This window comes from Macrobrachium nipponense, chromosome 27 (genome assembly GCF_015104395.2).
Source record: "Macrobrachium nipponense isolate FS-2020 chromosome 27, ASM1510439v2, whole genome shotgun sequence".
NCBI lineage: Eukaryota > Metazoa > Arthropoda > Malacostraca > Decapoda > Palaemonidae > Macrobrachium > Macrobrachium nipponense.
The window spans coordinates 30,575,868-30,589,388 of record NC_087216.1 but is presented as its reverse complement, the minus strand read 5'-3'; the positions used below and the strand labels follow the sequence as shown (position 1 = coordinate 30,589,388).

The following is a 13,521-nucleotide window of genomic DNA, read 5'->3' as shown; positions in this document are numbered from 1 at the left end:
AACTGATAAAGAACTCGGCCTGTGATAAGAGGAGAGATAACGCGATAGCATTCTTTCAATATGATATCTCGTCGAAAGCTGCATACCGTCAAATGAAAAGTCATGTTAGAACGTAGATGATACCGTGGAGGATTTAAAGGTTGCAGGTTTTTTTTGTGATCATATGAATTGTTGCATCTATGTATACAATTATATTATAATAAAATAAATATGTAATATATGGTTGTATATTAATGTGTATAATATTAAATTTTTATATATTATGTATAATATGGTGTACATATATGGGGTGTATTATATGAATGTATATAAAAAATATTATTTATCCTTGATTTTTTTTCATCTATGCATGCATTTATATATGTATATATATATATATAGATAATATATATAATATAATATATTATATATATGTATGTATGTATGTATATATATATATATATATATATATATATATATATATATATATATATTTATATGTTTATGTATGGGTGTAATATCATCATCCTGGCTATCACTCGACTCGAGTATGAATGCTTTGGGATGTCGTTGCTGATGGGTTCTTATGTGGCTAATGAGACCAATTCTCGAGCCACATACTCTGTCACAATTGGGGCTTGTGTTGTTAGGTGGGAGTGGAGGCTGTGGATGGCCCTGAAGAGCTTGTCTTGCAGCTCTACGAAGAGATTCAAAGACAACTTAAAAGACCACTTAAAACTATAAATTTACTTAGCAAGCCTTATCAGTTCAATCTTATTTCCACTCGCGACTTTTATGCAGCATGTCTCTCATTTTCTTCAGAACACTAACCTCACATGTGAAACCTAAACATCTTGTTCCGTTTCATAGAGAGAGAGAGAGAGAGAGAGAGAGATTTTATTTTTAGATAGCAATGACTTTTTATCGGGTGCGTATGATAAGATAATTCATTATCAGAAATTTCAGTTAATTCTAGTGAAAACTGATTACAAATTCATAATCATCAAGTCATTTTTTCCTGCTTTCGGGACAAAGCAATGGAAGTATCATTATTAGTAAACTGATGCAAGAAACCTTTGCGAGTTAGGAAGTGGTTTAAACTCAAACGGCATTATGTATGGCGGTGACTTCAATAATCGTAAAACAAGAGGCCACTAAATATGATTTACATAAGGCAAAAGAGATGAATTTATTATTTGATTTACTCTCAGAGTAGAGAAATGTTATCGTCCAAAGTAGTGTATGATATTCGATATTCTGTCTGGTGAAACAATTTTCAATTTATTTTATAAACTCATGGAAAATTCGTTTCTTCTTTCCCACCGTTATCCCTACATTAAGGGGTCGGTTGCCTGATGCGCCTTTTTCCTTACATCAGGCATGGTTTATTGTTTGGCGATGGGGTTTATACGACTGCGTGCCCTTGCTGTCATCAACCACAGTTATTGGCGGTCAGTCTAGCCTTTTACTAAAAAGTAAGACTGCAAGGCAGCAGTTTCCACAGTTATTGGCAGTAGTCCTAGCCTTTTCTAGAAAGTAAGACTGCAAGGCAGAAGTTTTCACAGTTATTGCTAGTAGTCCTAGCCTTTTCTAAAAAGTAAGACTGCAAGACAGCAGTTTCCACAGTTATTGGCAGTAGTCCTAGCCTTTTCTAGAAAGTAAGACTGCAAGGCAGCAGTTTCTACAGTTATTGGCAGTAGTCCTAACCTTTTCTAGAAAGTAAAACTGCAAGGCAGCAGTTTCCAGTTATTTGCAGTGGATTGAGCCTTTTGCTAAAAAATAAGACTGCAAGGGAGCAGTTTTCACAGTTATTGGCGGTGGGCCCAGCCTTTTACGACACGCTGGTCCCACAGTGGTAGTATTCTTACACCCCTACCACAGGGAATTTGGACAATTCTTTTATTTGGCTTCAATTACATCAGAATTTGTTTGCTTTTTAAGTAGCTTATGAAGAGCAAATAGTGACACAGTGACTTACTAGAGTACTTGCCAATGCTTCTGTCCCCTTTTAATCTTAGTGACCCATATTTCACTGCTTTCCTCTCGATACTTTTGAGCCTCCTGTATGGGGTCTTGAACGTGTACTGTCTTGCCTGCAGCATCCACCATTATCAAGCCACACCCCTCCAGAACTATTACCTGCATCGACAATGTCTTCCGCTATAGCTGAAAAAACCTAGACTTTTTTTTCATCTGTCCATCTGCCTGTGGTGGTCGCGCATGGTAACACTGCGTCCTGGCTTTAAATAATATCCTATTTCGAATATTAACGGTGTAATTCGCATACATTAAGTTATTAAAACACTTTTCAGTTGCAAATGTACACCCAGATATCCTTTTATTTACCTAAAACTTACACATAGCGTAACTATTTAAGGCCCAGGATGCAGTGTTACCATGCGCGACCACCACAGGCAGATGGACAGATGGAAAAAAACAGAGTATAGACTCACTCACCTGGCCACTATCAACCACCTTTTTACCAAGCTCATGCTAAGCAACGCCCCTGCGTAACATGCTTTGGTTGGTAAACCTTGGATAAATAATTTTAAAATGTATGCGTGTTTGGTTGTGCGTTTTTTGGGTTAGGAAGAATAACTAGAGAAGTAACATTAATCCAAGTTTAGTTGTGGAGCCATGATAGTGAGCTATAGGTTTCTTAAATGGAAAGGGAGCATTTTAGGTTCATCCGGAAAAATAAATAAGAATTCCAGGAACACCAGCGAACCGCTTCTAGTTAGGGACACTGAAGGAGACGGATGAACCTGACTTCTTTTTAAATTTCAGGCGTCCACCAGAGTTGTTGCAGAAGTGCCGCTGTTCATTTGACGGTAGAGTAATGTAAAACTAGGCTCATTCGACTGAGGAGTCATTTCAAACTAGCGGGAAGTCTTTTTAAAACTATAGTAGATTCACATCAACCGTGCATTTGATGTCTACGCCCGTCCCTTACGACGCTCCTGATTGGCTCATGATAAGCCAATCACAGGGATGGAAACTCTCAGTCTCTCGAGAGTTCACATGGGCAGGATGTATGCTCCTGAGGGATACGTCTTTCAAAAGCATCCCTCATGACAAGGGTTGGGGAAAAGGTTCTGAATTTTATTTTTCCAAGATTATCGTACCCGTGAGCATGGTATGACTTCCTGATGACATCAGAACAGGACTCGCGGTATGTTATTTCCGTATTTTGGCTTATTTCATACCATCTAGATGAGTCCAAGCATGACTGACGTCATCGTTCACCGAGTGAGAAACTGAATTGGTAGTTCATCTGTGAAGTTCCATCTTGATTTTCATAACTACTCAATTCATCTCCCTATAATGCAGAGAATAAGACTGAAATTAGATATAAAAGTTCACAAACAGACTGAAGAACATGGAAGACCGTCGTTTTGACGAAAGGAAATAATTCAGCTGATACTGAGGAGATGATGTAAAGCTGCAGCATTTCTGGTAAACACCTCAGGATTTGATTAAAAGGTTGAAACCTGCTTAGAGAGAGAGAGAGAGAGAGAGAGAGAGAGAGAGAGATTCAAAGGCATCTCCAATGCTTTTATATAACTGAATTTATTATTTCCAAAAGGCACACAGGAAATAATACGTCTCATCTCGTCTTGCAATAAGAAGGTCAAGGCATTTCCGTTGATTCAACAACGTCTTCAGGCTAAACTACTGACTCTCTACTCCTGTCGGTTTTACCCCAAGTATGGAGGATGAATGGAACAAGGAAAATAGTACTCTCTATTCAAAGTAGGCGATTTCAGTAAGCTCAGTATAATACAGAGCAAAACTATAATCGAATACACTGATTTGCTAAAGAATAAAACATAGAAAACAATTCTTACTTGGCTTGTTGCGAACCTTAAATTAAATTTATTTTTAATAAAATTAAGTACTTAGATCTGTGTGTGTATATATTATATATATATATATATATATATATATATATATATATATATATATATATATATATATATATTACATATATAACTGAGACCACTTGTGTTGTACAACTGTAGAATGACGATTGAACAAGAATGAATTAATTATTAGTCCGTGTGCACAAGGAAGAAACACACTCACGGGTAAATTGCCTCTCTACTGATTACTAGGGATCCAAGGAAAGATGATCTGTTCAGTCCTTAGTTCATACTCACAAAGGGAGAAATATTAGGTAACACACGAAAAAAAAAAAATAAATAAAGAGAAGTTTCTATTTCATTTTATTTTGCAACACAAAATCATCCGTCACAGCCCGTACCAAATAAACTCAAATCCAGATGGGTTAATAAGACAAACAGCATACACACACGCTCACAAAAGTGATACGATAATATTCATAGCAATACCAACACTCAGAATGAAAGTTTACAGTACAAAATTCACAACCATTTGGAAAAAAATAATATAATGAGATGTCAATCACAGTAAGGACACCCAGATAATCAACAAAAGCCAACATTGGCTACCACTGGTACGTCTCACTTAAAACGTGAATAATTTACGACACGTTTAACAATAATCGTTTGACAAATTTTGAAAGGTTAAGCAAAGAACATATAACTCATATCACATAGAGTAATACAATTAACAATCCACCAAAAAATACAACACTACAAAGCATATAAATGCATGAAAATGCAACGTCATCCATAGTCTCTGTAATTTGTAAGAGGTGGTGTAACGCCATTTAAGGACCATTCCACAATCTCAATAAATTATAGCTGAAGGCTTTCACAAATTATTTCAGGGTGATGCCTCAGTTACACTATCACATACTTGGGCTATTACATGTCAAAGGAGACAAGAACTTTTCTGCTTTCAGAAAATAACATGACAAATGTTTTCCGATTTATGAAGTAAGTTTTCACTTAGGAAAGTTACCTCTTTCTTTAGAACATTAGAAGCAATTATTGGAGATATCTGACATAAGACTTGACTTCTAACCACTGACTCAGACAGGGCTTGGCCCCAATGCATGCCCCTCTATGTACAGACACACGTCTTCAACTTTTTTAGATTTCCTCACTTTCGGTGTGTTGTCTAGGACTCTAGGCTTCAGCGAGGGGGAAGATTTTGACTGCATGTGTCCAACTCTTGCCAGGCAGCTACCGTCAACTTCAGTGAATGTTTCTTCCAGGAAAGTCTTGGCAGTCTTTTTCAGAGGTGGACCTAGTAGGTCATTGGTTCTGAGGGCAGCGTAGGCCTAGGTGGTGGACATGGTAGGTCATTGGTCCTCCATATTCCGAGGGCAGCTTAGGCCTAGGTGGTGGACATGGTAGGTCATTGGTCCTCCATATTCCGAGGGCAGTTTAGGCCTAGGTGGTGGACATGGTTGGTCATTGGTCCTCCATATTCCGAGGGCAGCTTAGGCCTACTTAGGTGTGTCTGGGCCGTTCACTGGTTGGTGAACTTAGGTAGGTCAACCTATCAGGGGACGAGCTTGGTACTATGGACAACATACCTGAGGTATCACAAGAGGCCAAAAAATGGCAGACGGTCCATATGTGTGTGTGTCTCATGCCCTGGTAAGATCTTGGGTCTTCATCGTCTGCAGCTGTATGGTGGATTGCCAGAACTGGGTCATTATCACAGTGGGGCACCATCGTTTGTTCGCTGACATATCCAAGGACAATCTGGAAGTGAGACAAAAGTGAGAATTGGCAGAGCCACGCTAAGGAGATTAGGGATAAGGGAATAACTGGAAGTCTCTCTCTCTCTCTCTCTCTCTCTCTCTCTGGCGCTACGGTATCTAGTGTACTGAGCAGTTTTGTGGACGTTGTAAAGCAGTGGTTAACTTGGGGGGGAGCCCCCTAGGGGCGGCAGCAATTTCCAGGGGAGGCGCGAGCCCTGGTGAAAAATTAAAAAATGCTCTAATTATTTTCGTTATTCTCTTAACAAGAGTGAGGAACTAATATTCAGAAGTTTATGAAAAAATGTAAAAGTATCGCCTTATAACGTAACTTTCCTTGAGTCTAACTACTCAAGTTAGCCTCGTTGGGCTGACCATGTTTTGTAATACTTGACTTCCCTTACAATCCCTCGAAACCCCTCCCTCATTTTTTTTATTTTCCTTTAAATGTGGGAGGGAATTTTACTCATAGACGCAAGGGGGGGGGGGGGGCGGCTTGAAAGAAAGGACCAAATCTTAGAGGGGACGTTGTAATAAAACAGTTAAGAACCACTGGTGTAAAGCAAATATTATCCTGGTGACCTGGTCTGCAGATTATAAATATGCTACGTCAGCGAGAACCCTGGGATTCCTCATTCCATCATCAGGGGTTCCGCAAGAAGTCTTGAAATAAATTTGTATTGCAAATGACGCTGATCTGAATTGACACTGCTCAGATAGCAGTGGTAGATATTATATGGTTTATTTTAAGTAATATATATATATATATATATATATATATATATATATTTATATATACATACATATATATATATATATATATATATATATATATATATATACAGAGAGAGAGAGAGGAGAGAGGAGAGAGAGAAGCGAGAGAGAGAGAGAGATGAGAGAGTGCCTGTAGATAAAAGTTCCCTAGGATATGAAAAATTGTTTCAGGGGTTCCTTGAACGTATAAAGGTTGGGAATCACTGTGCTACGTTATACAAGAAGGAAACATGAAACCGTAGAATTTCTCAGTATTTCCAGCGGGATGGTTTTATCCTTAACAGTTTATGTTATTTAGGAGGACATTTTTATACCAAAACTATGCATGCACATCACATCAATAGCGTACAGCAATTCTGAGGAGAAGCCTACCTCATTCAGCTAAGATCTTGAAGGCAAGGAAGAGGAATTCGGGACAGAATCATGTTCCTTCAATGCACCTGAAGACAAAGGATACAACCATTAACGTGAATACGCTGGCAACATTCCCACGGGACGGTGCAGCAGCGCCAACTCCCTCGGGATGCTGTACTGCTGCTCTCAATTCGTCTGAGGAACGAAGATCAAACTATTAAGATTTTGCGCAGTACACTCCATCGTGGGTTGTTTTTATTGTAGTTATAATATTATGCCATCAAGTTTTCTTTGAATATATTAAGTGTGTTGCAGTCATTTTACATTTGAAAGATTAAATGTGCTTTACATTAGGCTTTGGAAGTACTTGAAATCTTGAATAAAAAATTACGTTCTTTAATCATAAGTTCATCAAAGAGAGCGACATAAGACAGAAAGAAGCGGAGGATGGGATGTCTTTGAATTTCCTTTTCATCGAACAGTAAGATATAGGCTAAATAAATAACTGTGATAATGATGTTTTTCATTATTTTTTGAGTCTTGATTTTAGTGAAAAGTAGGATTCATGGTAGAAAAACCATGGTTGCATCTGGCTGGAAAAGTTGATTCTGTTTTTTGTCGTCTAAATTCAAATAATTGAAAGGAAATTCTACAAAACTATGTATACAATACTAATTCAGTTAATGCTCATAATGCGGAATATTCCCATTATTAGTTGATTATCTTTCTCGCCACCGAAAACGATCAATAACTTTGCACAGTTTTCAACATTACGCTAAAAATGTTATCATGTAGGGTATGTATTGAAAGTTTGATGACGGCTTCGTTGTGGTCAAATGCAGCAGCGAGAGTGAACGAAAGTTTTGAAAATGTTTCGTAAGTGTGTTTTCTGAAATTTGGCTACACGTGACATTTTCTTACATTTTTGAAATATATGACAGATTTCCCTCTTATGAAACATATTATGGCTTATTGCATGCAATAATCGTGTTTTCGCCTTGAAATAACTGATATATATGGAGCAAGTTCGGTTGTCAGTTAGTGAATTTTGAACGACATCCTATGCAGTCCTGTAGCATGAGTTCTGAGCTTAGCTGTACAACATTAATAAGAAATTTTAATCAAAAGTATTAATTCGCAAAGTTAAAGAATCGTCTTGGTTGGACACTAAGCAAAAAGAAACAAGTAAGAAATGCGCCGAAGTTACTTCACCAGAATCTAGTTTTTTTGTACATCGTACGATCAAGGTCACCAAAAATAGATCTATCTTTGGGTAGTATCGGTATAATGCTGCATGAACAGCGGCTTATGAAACTTTAACCACAGTCCAGTGGTGGCCTGGTCTATATCGTTGACAGACGCACGATTATGGCTGGCTAACTTTAGCCTTAAAATAAAAACTACTGAGGTTAGAGGGTTGCAATTAGGTGTGTTTCATTATTGGAGTGTGGACGATTTACATACCAATTTGCAGCCCTCTAGCCTCAGTAGTTTTTAAGCTCTGAGGGCGGACAGAAAAGTGCGGACAGAAAAAAGTGCGGACGGACAGAAAAATGCGGACAGTAAAAAGTGCGGACGGACTGAAAAGTGCAGACAGTAAAAAGCGCGGACGGACAGACAAAGCCGGCACAATAGTCTCCTTTCCAGAAGACTAAAAGTGGAGGAACTGGATGACCTTGTTATTTTCGATACTTTGATCTTAATTGATTTGATTAAACTTGTTAATTCGGTTTGTATGACGGAAAATATGATGAAAATATTCCTGCTTCCCGTGATTACTGCATCGGCACACTCACTTAAAGTTTTCTGTAAAAGAAAATAATTGAGATGGTTATTAGTCTGGCCTTCAGCACTTTTCTGTCCGCCCTCAGATCTTAAAAACTACTGAGCTAGAGGGATGCAAATTGGTATGTTAATCATCCACCCACCCATCATCAAACATATCAAATTGCAGCCCTCTAGCCTCAGTAGTTCTTATTTTATTTAAGGTTTAAGTTAAGGTTAAAGTTAGCCATGATCATACGTCCGGCACAGCTAAATGTGCCAATAACACAGGCCACCACCGGACCACAGCTGAGAATTTCATACCGCATTATACGCTGTGCAGAAAACTCGAATGCGCCGAAGGCACTTCGGCGCATTTTTTCCTCATTTCTTTTATGTTCCCGTTGTCATAAAATCCATTGCAATGACTAGTTTTTATTTAACTTTTTTTTCAAGCTGTGTTTTGTTATTTATATATGGATGACTTGTTTGTTATTTATTTCTTGTATATTATTTATCTCTGATATGTTGTTTCACTACATCTGGGCATCCATCTGTTTTTCTTTCTATAATTTCAATACTAAATTTATCGACATTTCCTCGTTTACGTTAATGTCATCTATGGCGTGTTCTCTATGAATAGGGGATTCATATAGAAAAACATCAATCCATAAAGTTCAGTACGTGACTAAAACTGATCAATAGTTGACATTATCACAGCTGAAATTCCTGTGAAACGAACCATTGCTGATGTGGACGGAGACCGATGCGGAAGGAGCGAGGACTGGATAACAGGTGTAATTTCCAGAATCTTGAGTCTCCACTGAAGACAGCAGTAACCTTGACGTTGTCTGATCTATTGTTTTTTCTACCTGTTAGGAGGAGAATCGATTAAACTCTAAGTATGTAGTGATAATGCCTTTGTTAATAAATTGAGCAACTAAGACAAATGCAGCCTTTCTTTCAAGAGCAATACTCTTTTTCATGCGCGTACATTCACAAATATTTCTTTTTGTTCTTTCAAACAATTTACGCTGTTAGGAGGGGGAGTGAAGGAGAATCAATTAAACTGTAAGTATGTAGTGAAAATGCTTTTATTAACAAATTGAGCATGTAAGACAAATGCAGCATTTCTTTCAAGAACAATGCTTTTTTTTCATGTGCGTACATTTGTAAATATTTCTTTTTGTTCTTTCAAACCATTTACTCTACAAGTGTGTGCCGTCCTTTGTAAACTATGTACCATGTTCATGAACCTTTCTCGTCAATTTTGCATTCGGGAAAAAAGAACATGAGACGACAGCAATATGTATTGGTGAGGATGCTATGCCTACTGCTGTCGTCAGAAGCAAAAGAACAGTTTATAACGTACTTTAGCCTCGAATGAAATGTATCTTCCGCCACTTTGGGAGTATAGCCTGTCCCATCTGTATATGACTCGTGATCATTTACTCTGTGTCCCAGAGCATTTGCTAACCTGAAGAGTTGCATTACCTTTGTGAATCTCCTTACAATTGCAGTAGCATATTTGTATAAACACAAGAATTTTTGTCACTTACACCGTGATATATTTTATATTCACCAGTAATAAGCCGCTAATAGTTTAATACTCGTATAATTAATGAGTCGTCACCAGTGAGACTCGAACTGCTGTCTGTTTTAGAAACAGCTACTGAGGTATCAAGAAATGTAAGTTGATACTGACTCTGCTGTCTATAAGCCTGTTGAATTCAGGTGTAGTAGTTAAAGTGGGTAGCAACCCACCTCCACTATAATGGTTGATAGGTCAGTTTACAACGCGTAGGTAATCATGTATTTTTGTCAGCATCCTGATAGCCTTACACAATCCCTTCACACATGACACCTTGGCCTCCCTGTGAATTTCACGCTTCCTTCTATTCTTTTACCTATTCTGTAATTCACCTCTTCTCTCATCCTAACATCAACTGTTATAGACTTACACGAATTAACAGGTCCACTCTTTCACCGTCCACATTTTATTTACCATGATCACAATTACCCTCAACTTTCTATCCTCGCAAACATTTCTGCAGTTTTTTGGCCAGAAATACTCACCAGTGTAGTATCATCTGCAAGCACCAATCATGACTCATTTTCTTGCTCTACAACTTGGCCCATATATCTAATAATGTCCTTTCTCTAACATCCCACATCATCCCTTTAACTAAGACACCAATCAGTTTCCAATCTGCATATTCTAACGTACGTTTCACTTCGCTTTTAATTATTGATCTTTTATAGCGTCTGTTCTCGACATCCTCCACACTGCCACTCTCTCTCGAGGATAAATGATTTCCGATGACTTTGAAGACGGATCATATGGCTGACCCGAAAAACGCAGCAGTTAGTCAATAGACATTAACTATCTATTAATTGTCTATTAGAATTTTAATTGGGTGAAATATATATGATGTCACTGACTCACTCTCTAACTGTTATCATAGATAACAGCTTTGGTTTCTAATCAGTCTGCCCTACATACTTTTTGAAAAAACAAGAACGTGAATGAAAAAGAGGACAAATGACTGATTATACCCTCAGGCAAGGGAACTCGAACCCAAGACCATTGAAGGCCACGATACAACGGCTATGGCGCAGTCCCAGATTGGAGAATAAAGTTTGTATTCAAAGTAACCATCTCTTACAAAGGTTGCCAACCAAGGCTAAAGGGTCTCCTCTACCTTTACTTTAGTAGATTCACATCAACTGTACATCTGATGTCTAGGCCACTCCCCTACAACGCTCCCGATTGACTGTTGATAAGCCAGTGACAGGACTGGAAACTCTCAGTATCTCTCGAGAATTCACATAGGCAGGATGTATGTTCCACCTCTCATAAGGGATACTTTTGAAGGACGTATCCCTCAGGAGAGGTGGAACATACATCCCCCTATGTGAACTCTCGAGAGAGACTGAGAGTTTCCAGCTCTGTGATTGGCTTATCAACAGCCAATCAGGAGCGTCGTGAGGGACTGGCCTAGACATCAGATGCACGGTTGATGTGAATCTACTATAGGCGGGCGTCACACCTATAAATAAGTTAAGTGTATCTTAGTTTAAAAAGACCACTGAGGTGATTAAGAGCTTTCTTTGGGATGGCCCGAAGGATTAGATACTTTTACGTGGCTAGGAACCAATTGGTTACCTAGCAACGGGACCTACAGCTAATTGTGGGATCCGAACCACATTATATCGAGAAATTAATTCTTAATCACCAGAAACAAATTCCCCTAAACATGTGATAAGTATAATTCAGGCTTTTCTTCAGAACTTCCCCGGAATAAAAAGTAAGGTCCAGCAAAAGAAAATAATGGAAAAGTAAATAATAAATAGAAATGGCCTTTTACCAAACGGTAGCAGACCACAACACAAAGAGAAAGCTACAAAAAACTACAAAATTATGCCACAAAATGCTAGAGCTAAATTTGCGGTGATAATTAACCACACACACACACACGCATATATATATATATATTCATATATATATATATACACACAGACACACATATATATAAGAATAATTATCATAATACCGCAATTCATATAAATTATTTGAGCTACAAATATCCTTTAATATCCAATTCGCTCTACCTCGGAATCCATATATATGTAAACCGAGGGGGAATTTTTTAGTTGGTAATAATTTCGTCCAGTGGACAGGGACGAGAACAGGACGCCATTGTTAGCCGAATCGTTAACGTCAATGTCGTCCTGATTTCATCCCTGTCCGTTGGACGGTGGTTCGATCCCATGAGGGGACGAAATTACTAGAAACTAAAAAATTCCCCTTCGGTTTACATATATGAAAATATATCAATTCCGAGATAGAGCGAATTAGATATTAAAGGACATTTGTAGCTCGAATAATATATATATATATATATATATATATATATATATATATATATATATGTATACACACACACACACACACACACACACACACATATATATATATATATATATATATATATATAATATATATATAGTATAATTTTTTCAACTGGTGATATGATATATCTATAGACATATATATATATATATATATATATATATATATATATATATATATATAGATATAGTTGTATGTATGTTATTAATCTGGAACAGTAAGTAAGCATTCCATAAAAAAGGACAAATGACTGCAGTAAGGTTACTTTGGATATGTGTTGTATTTACATTTGAAAAATACGATGAAAAACTAGTACTGCTAATTTTAAAGTTTTTTTTTTCTGTGTTTCATCACTGTCAGAGAGACTCTCAGTGTGCGATTCTACTTCATGTTTGGTCTTTTAATGACTGCTTCAAGAGAACTAACCTGTACAGAAATTCCTCCTCTGGGAGAGTCATAATCCACGACAGTATCGTCGTGGTACCACATCACAGTTGCGGGAGCAGTTTGAGTGTGAGTTACTACGCACTCGAGTGACAAAGAGGAACCAGCCTGCAGGAACCGCTCCTTCCCTCCCGTGATGTGCGTTCCGTAACCGCCTGGAGTTGTGAAAGAAACATTAAAAAAGTAAGGGGATGTAAGAAGCCTTTTTGCGTCCTAATTTATTAAATTCTTCCATCGATACGTCTCAGTTTCAGGATAAAATCCCAGTGTTTATTGGAAACAATACTTTCGTTTCGTCCTTCTGATTGTGGTGGATTGTGTAATTCATTCCTCAAGTGACATTAATGTGCATAGTTACATGTACATATATAAATTGTATTATATCTTAAATCGGAAAGTCCTGCTCTTTTTTTTCTTGAACTAATATACTCTCTTGGGCAATCAGTATAGACAAAACTCTTTCCACCATTATCATGTTTCGGAGGAGCCTACAAGTTTGTCCCAGTAATTTTAAATTTCCAAGAATGAGCATACCCTGGTGATTCTCCTTATTTTAAGATGTAATTACTGAATCTGTAATCTTTTCATCGCATCATGTGGATGCCTTAGAACACGCTGGGCTCAGAATGATGTACAGATCATACAAGCCACTATAAGA

General features: G+C 37.7%; 1 protein-coding gene across 1 annotated transcript in view; it reads right to left on the bottom strand.

The window, feature by feature from the left end:
- Nucleotides 1-4,182: 4,182 nt before the first annotated feature.
- The window catches only part of LOC135200653 (zwei Ig domain protein zig-8-like), a 39,694-nt gene continuing 30,355 nt past the window's right edge, over nucleotides 4,183-13,521 (bottom strand). The window contains exons 6-9 of the mRNA XM_064229260.1: nucleotides 12,846-13,018; nucleotides 9,249-9,378; nucleotides 6,761-6,937; nucleotides 4,183-5,618 (exon numbers count right to left, since the gene is read on the bottom strand). Of these exons, the coding sequence (XP_064085330.1) occupies nucleotides 6,810-6,937; nucleotides 9,249-9,378; nucleotides 12,846-13,018 (431 nt within the window). The 3' untranslated portion in view covers nucleotides 4,183-5,618; nucleotides 6,761-6,809. The remainder of the gene's footprint in view (nucleotides 5,619-6,760; nucleotides 6,938-9,248; nucleotides 9,379-12,845; nucleotides 13,019-13,521) is intronic.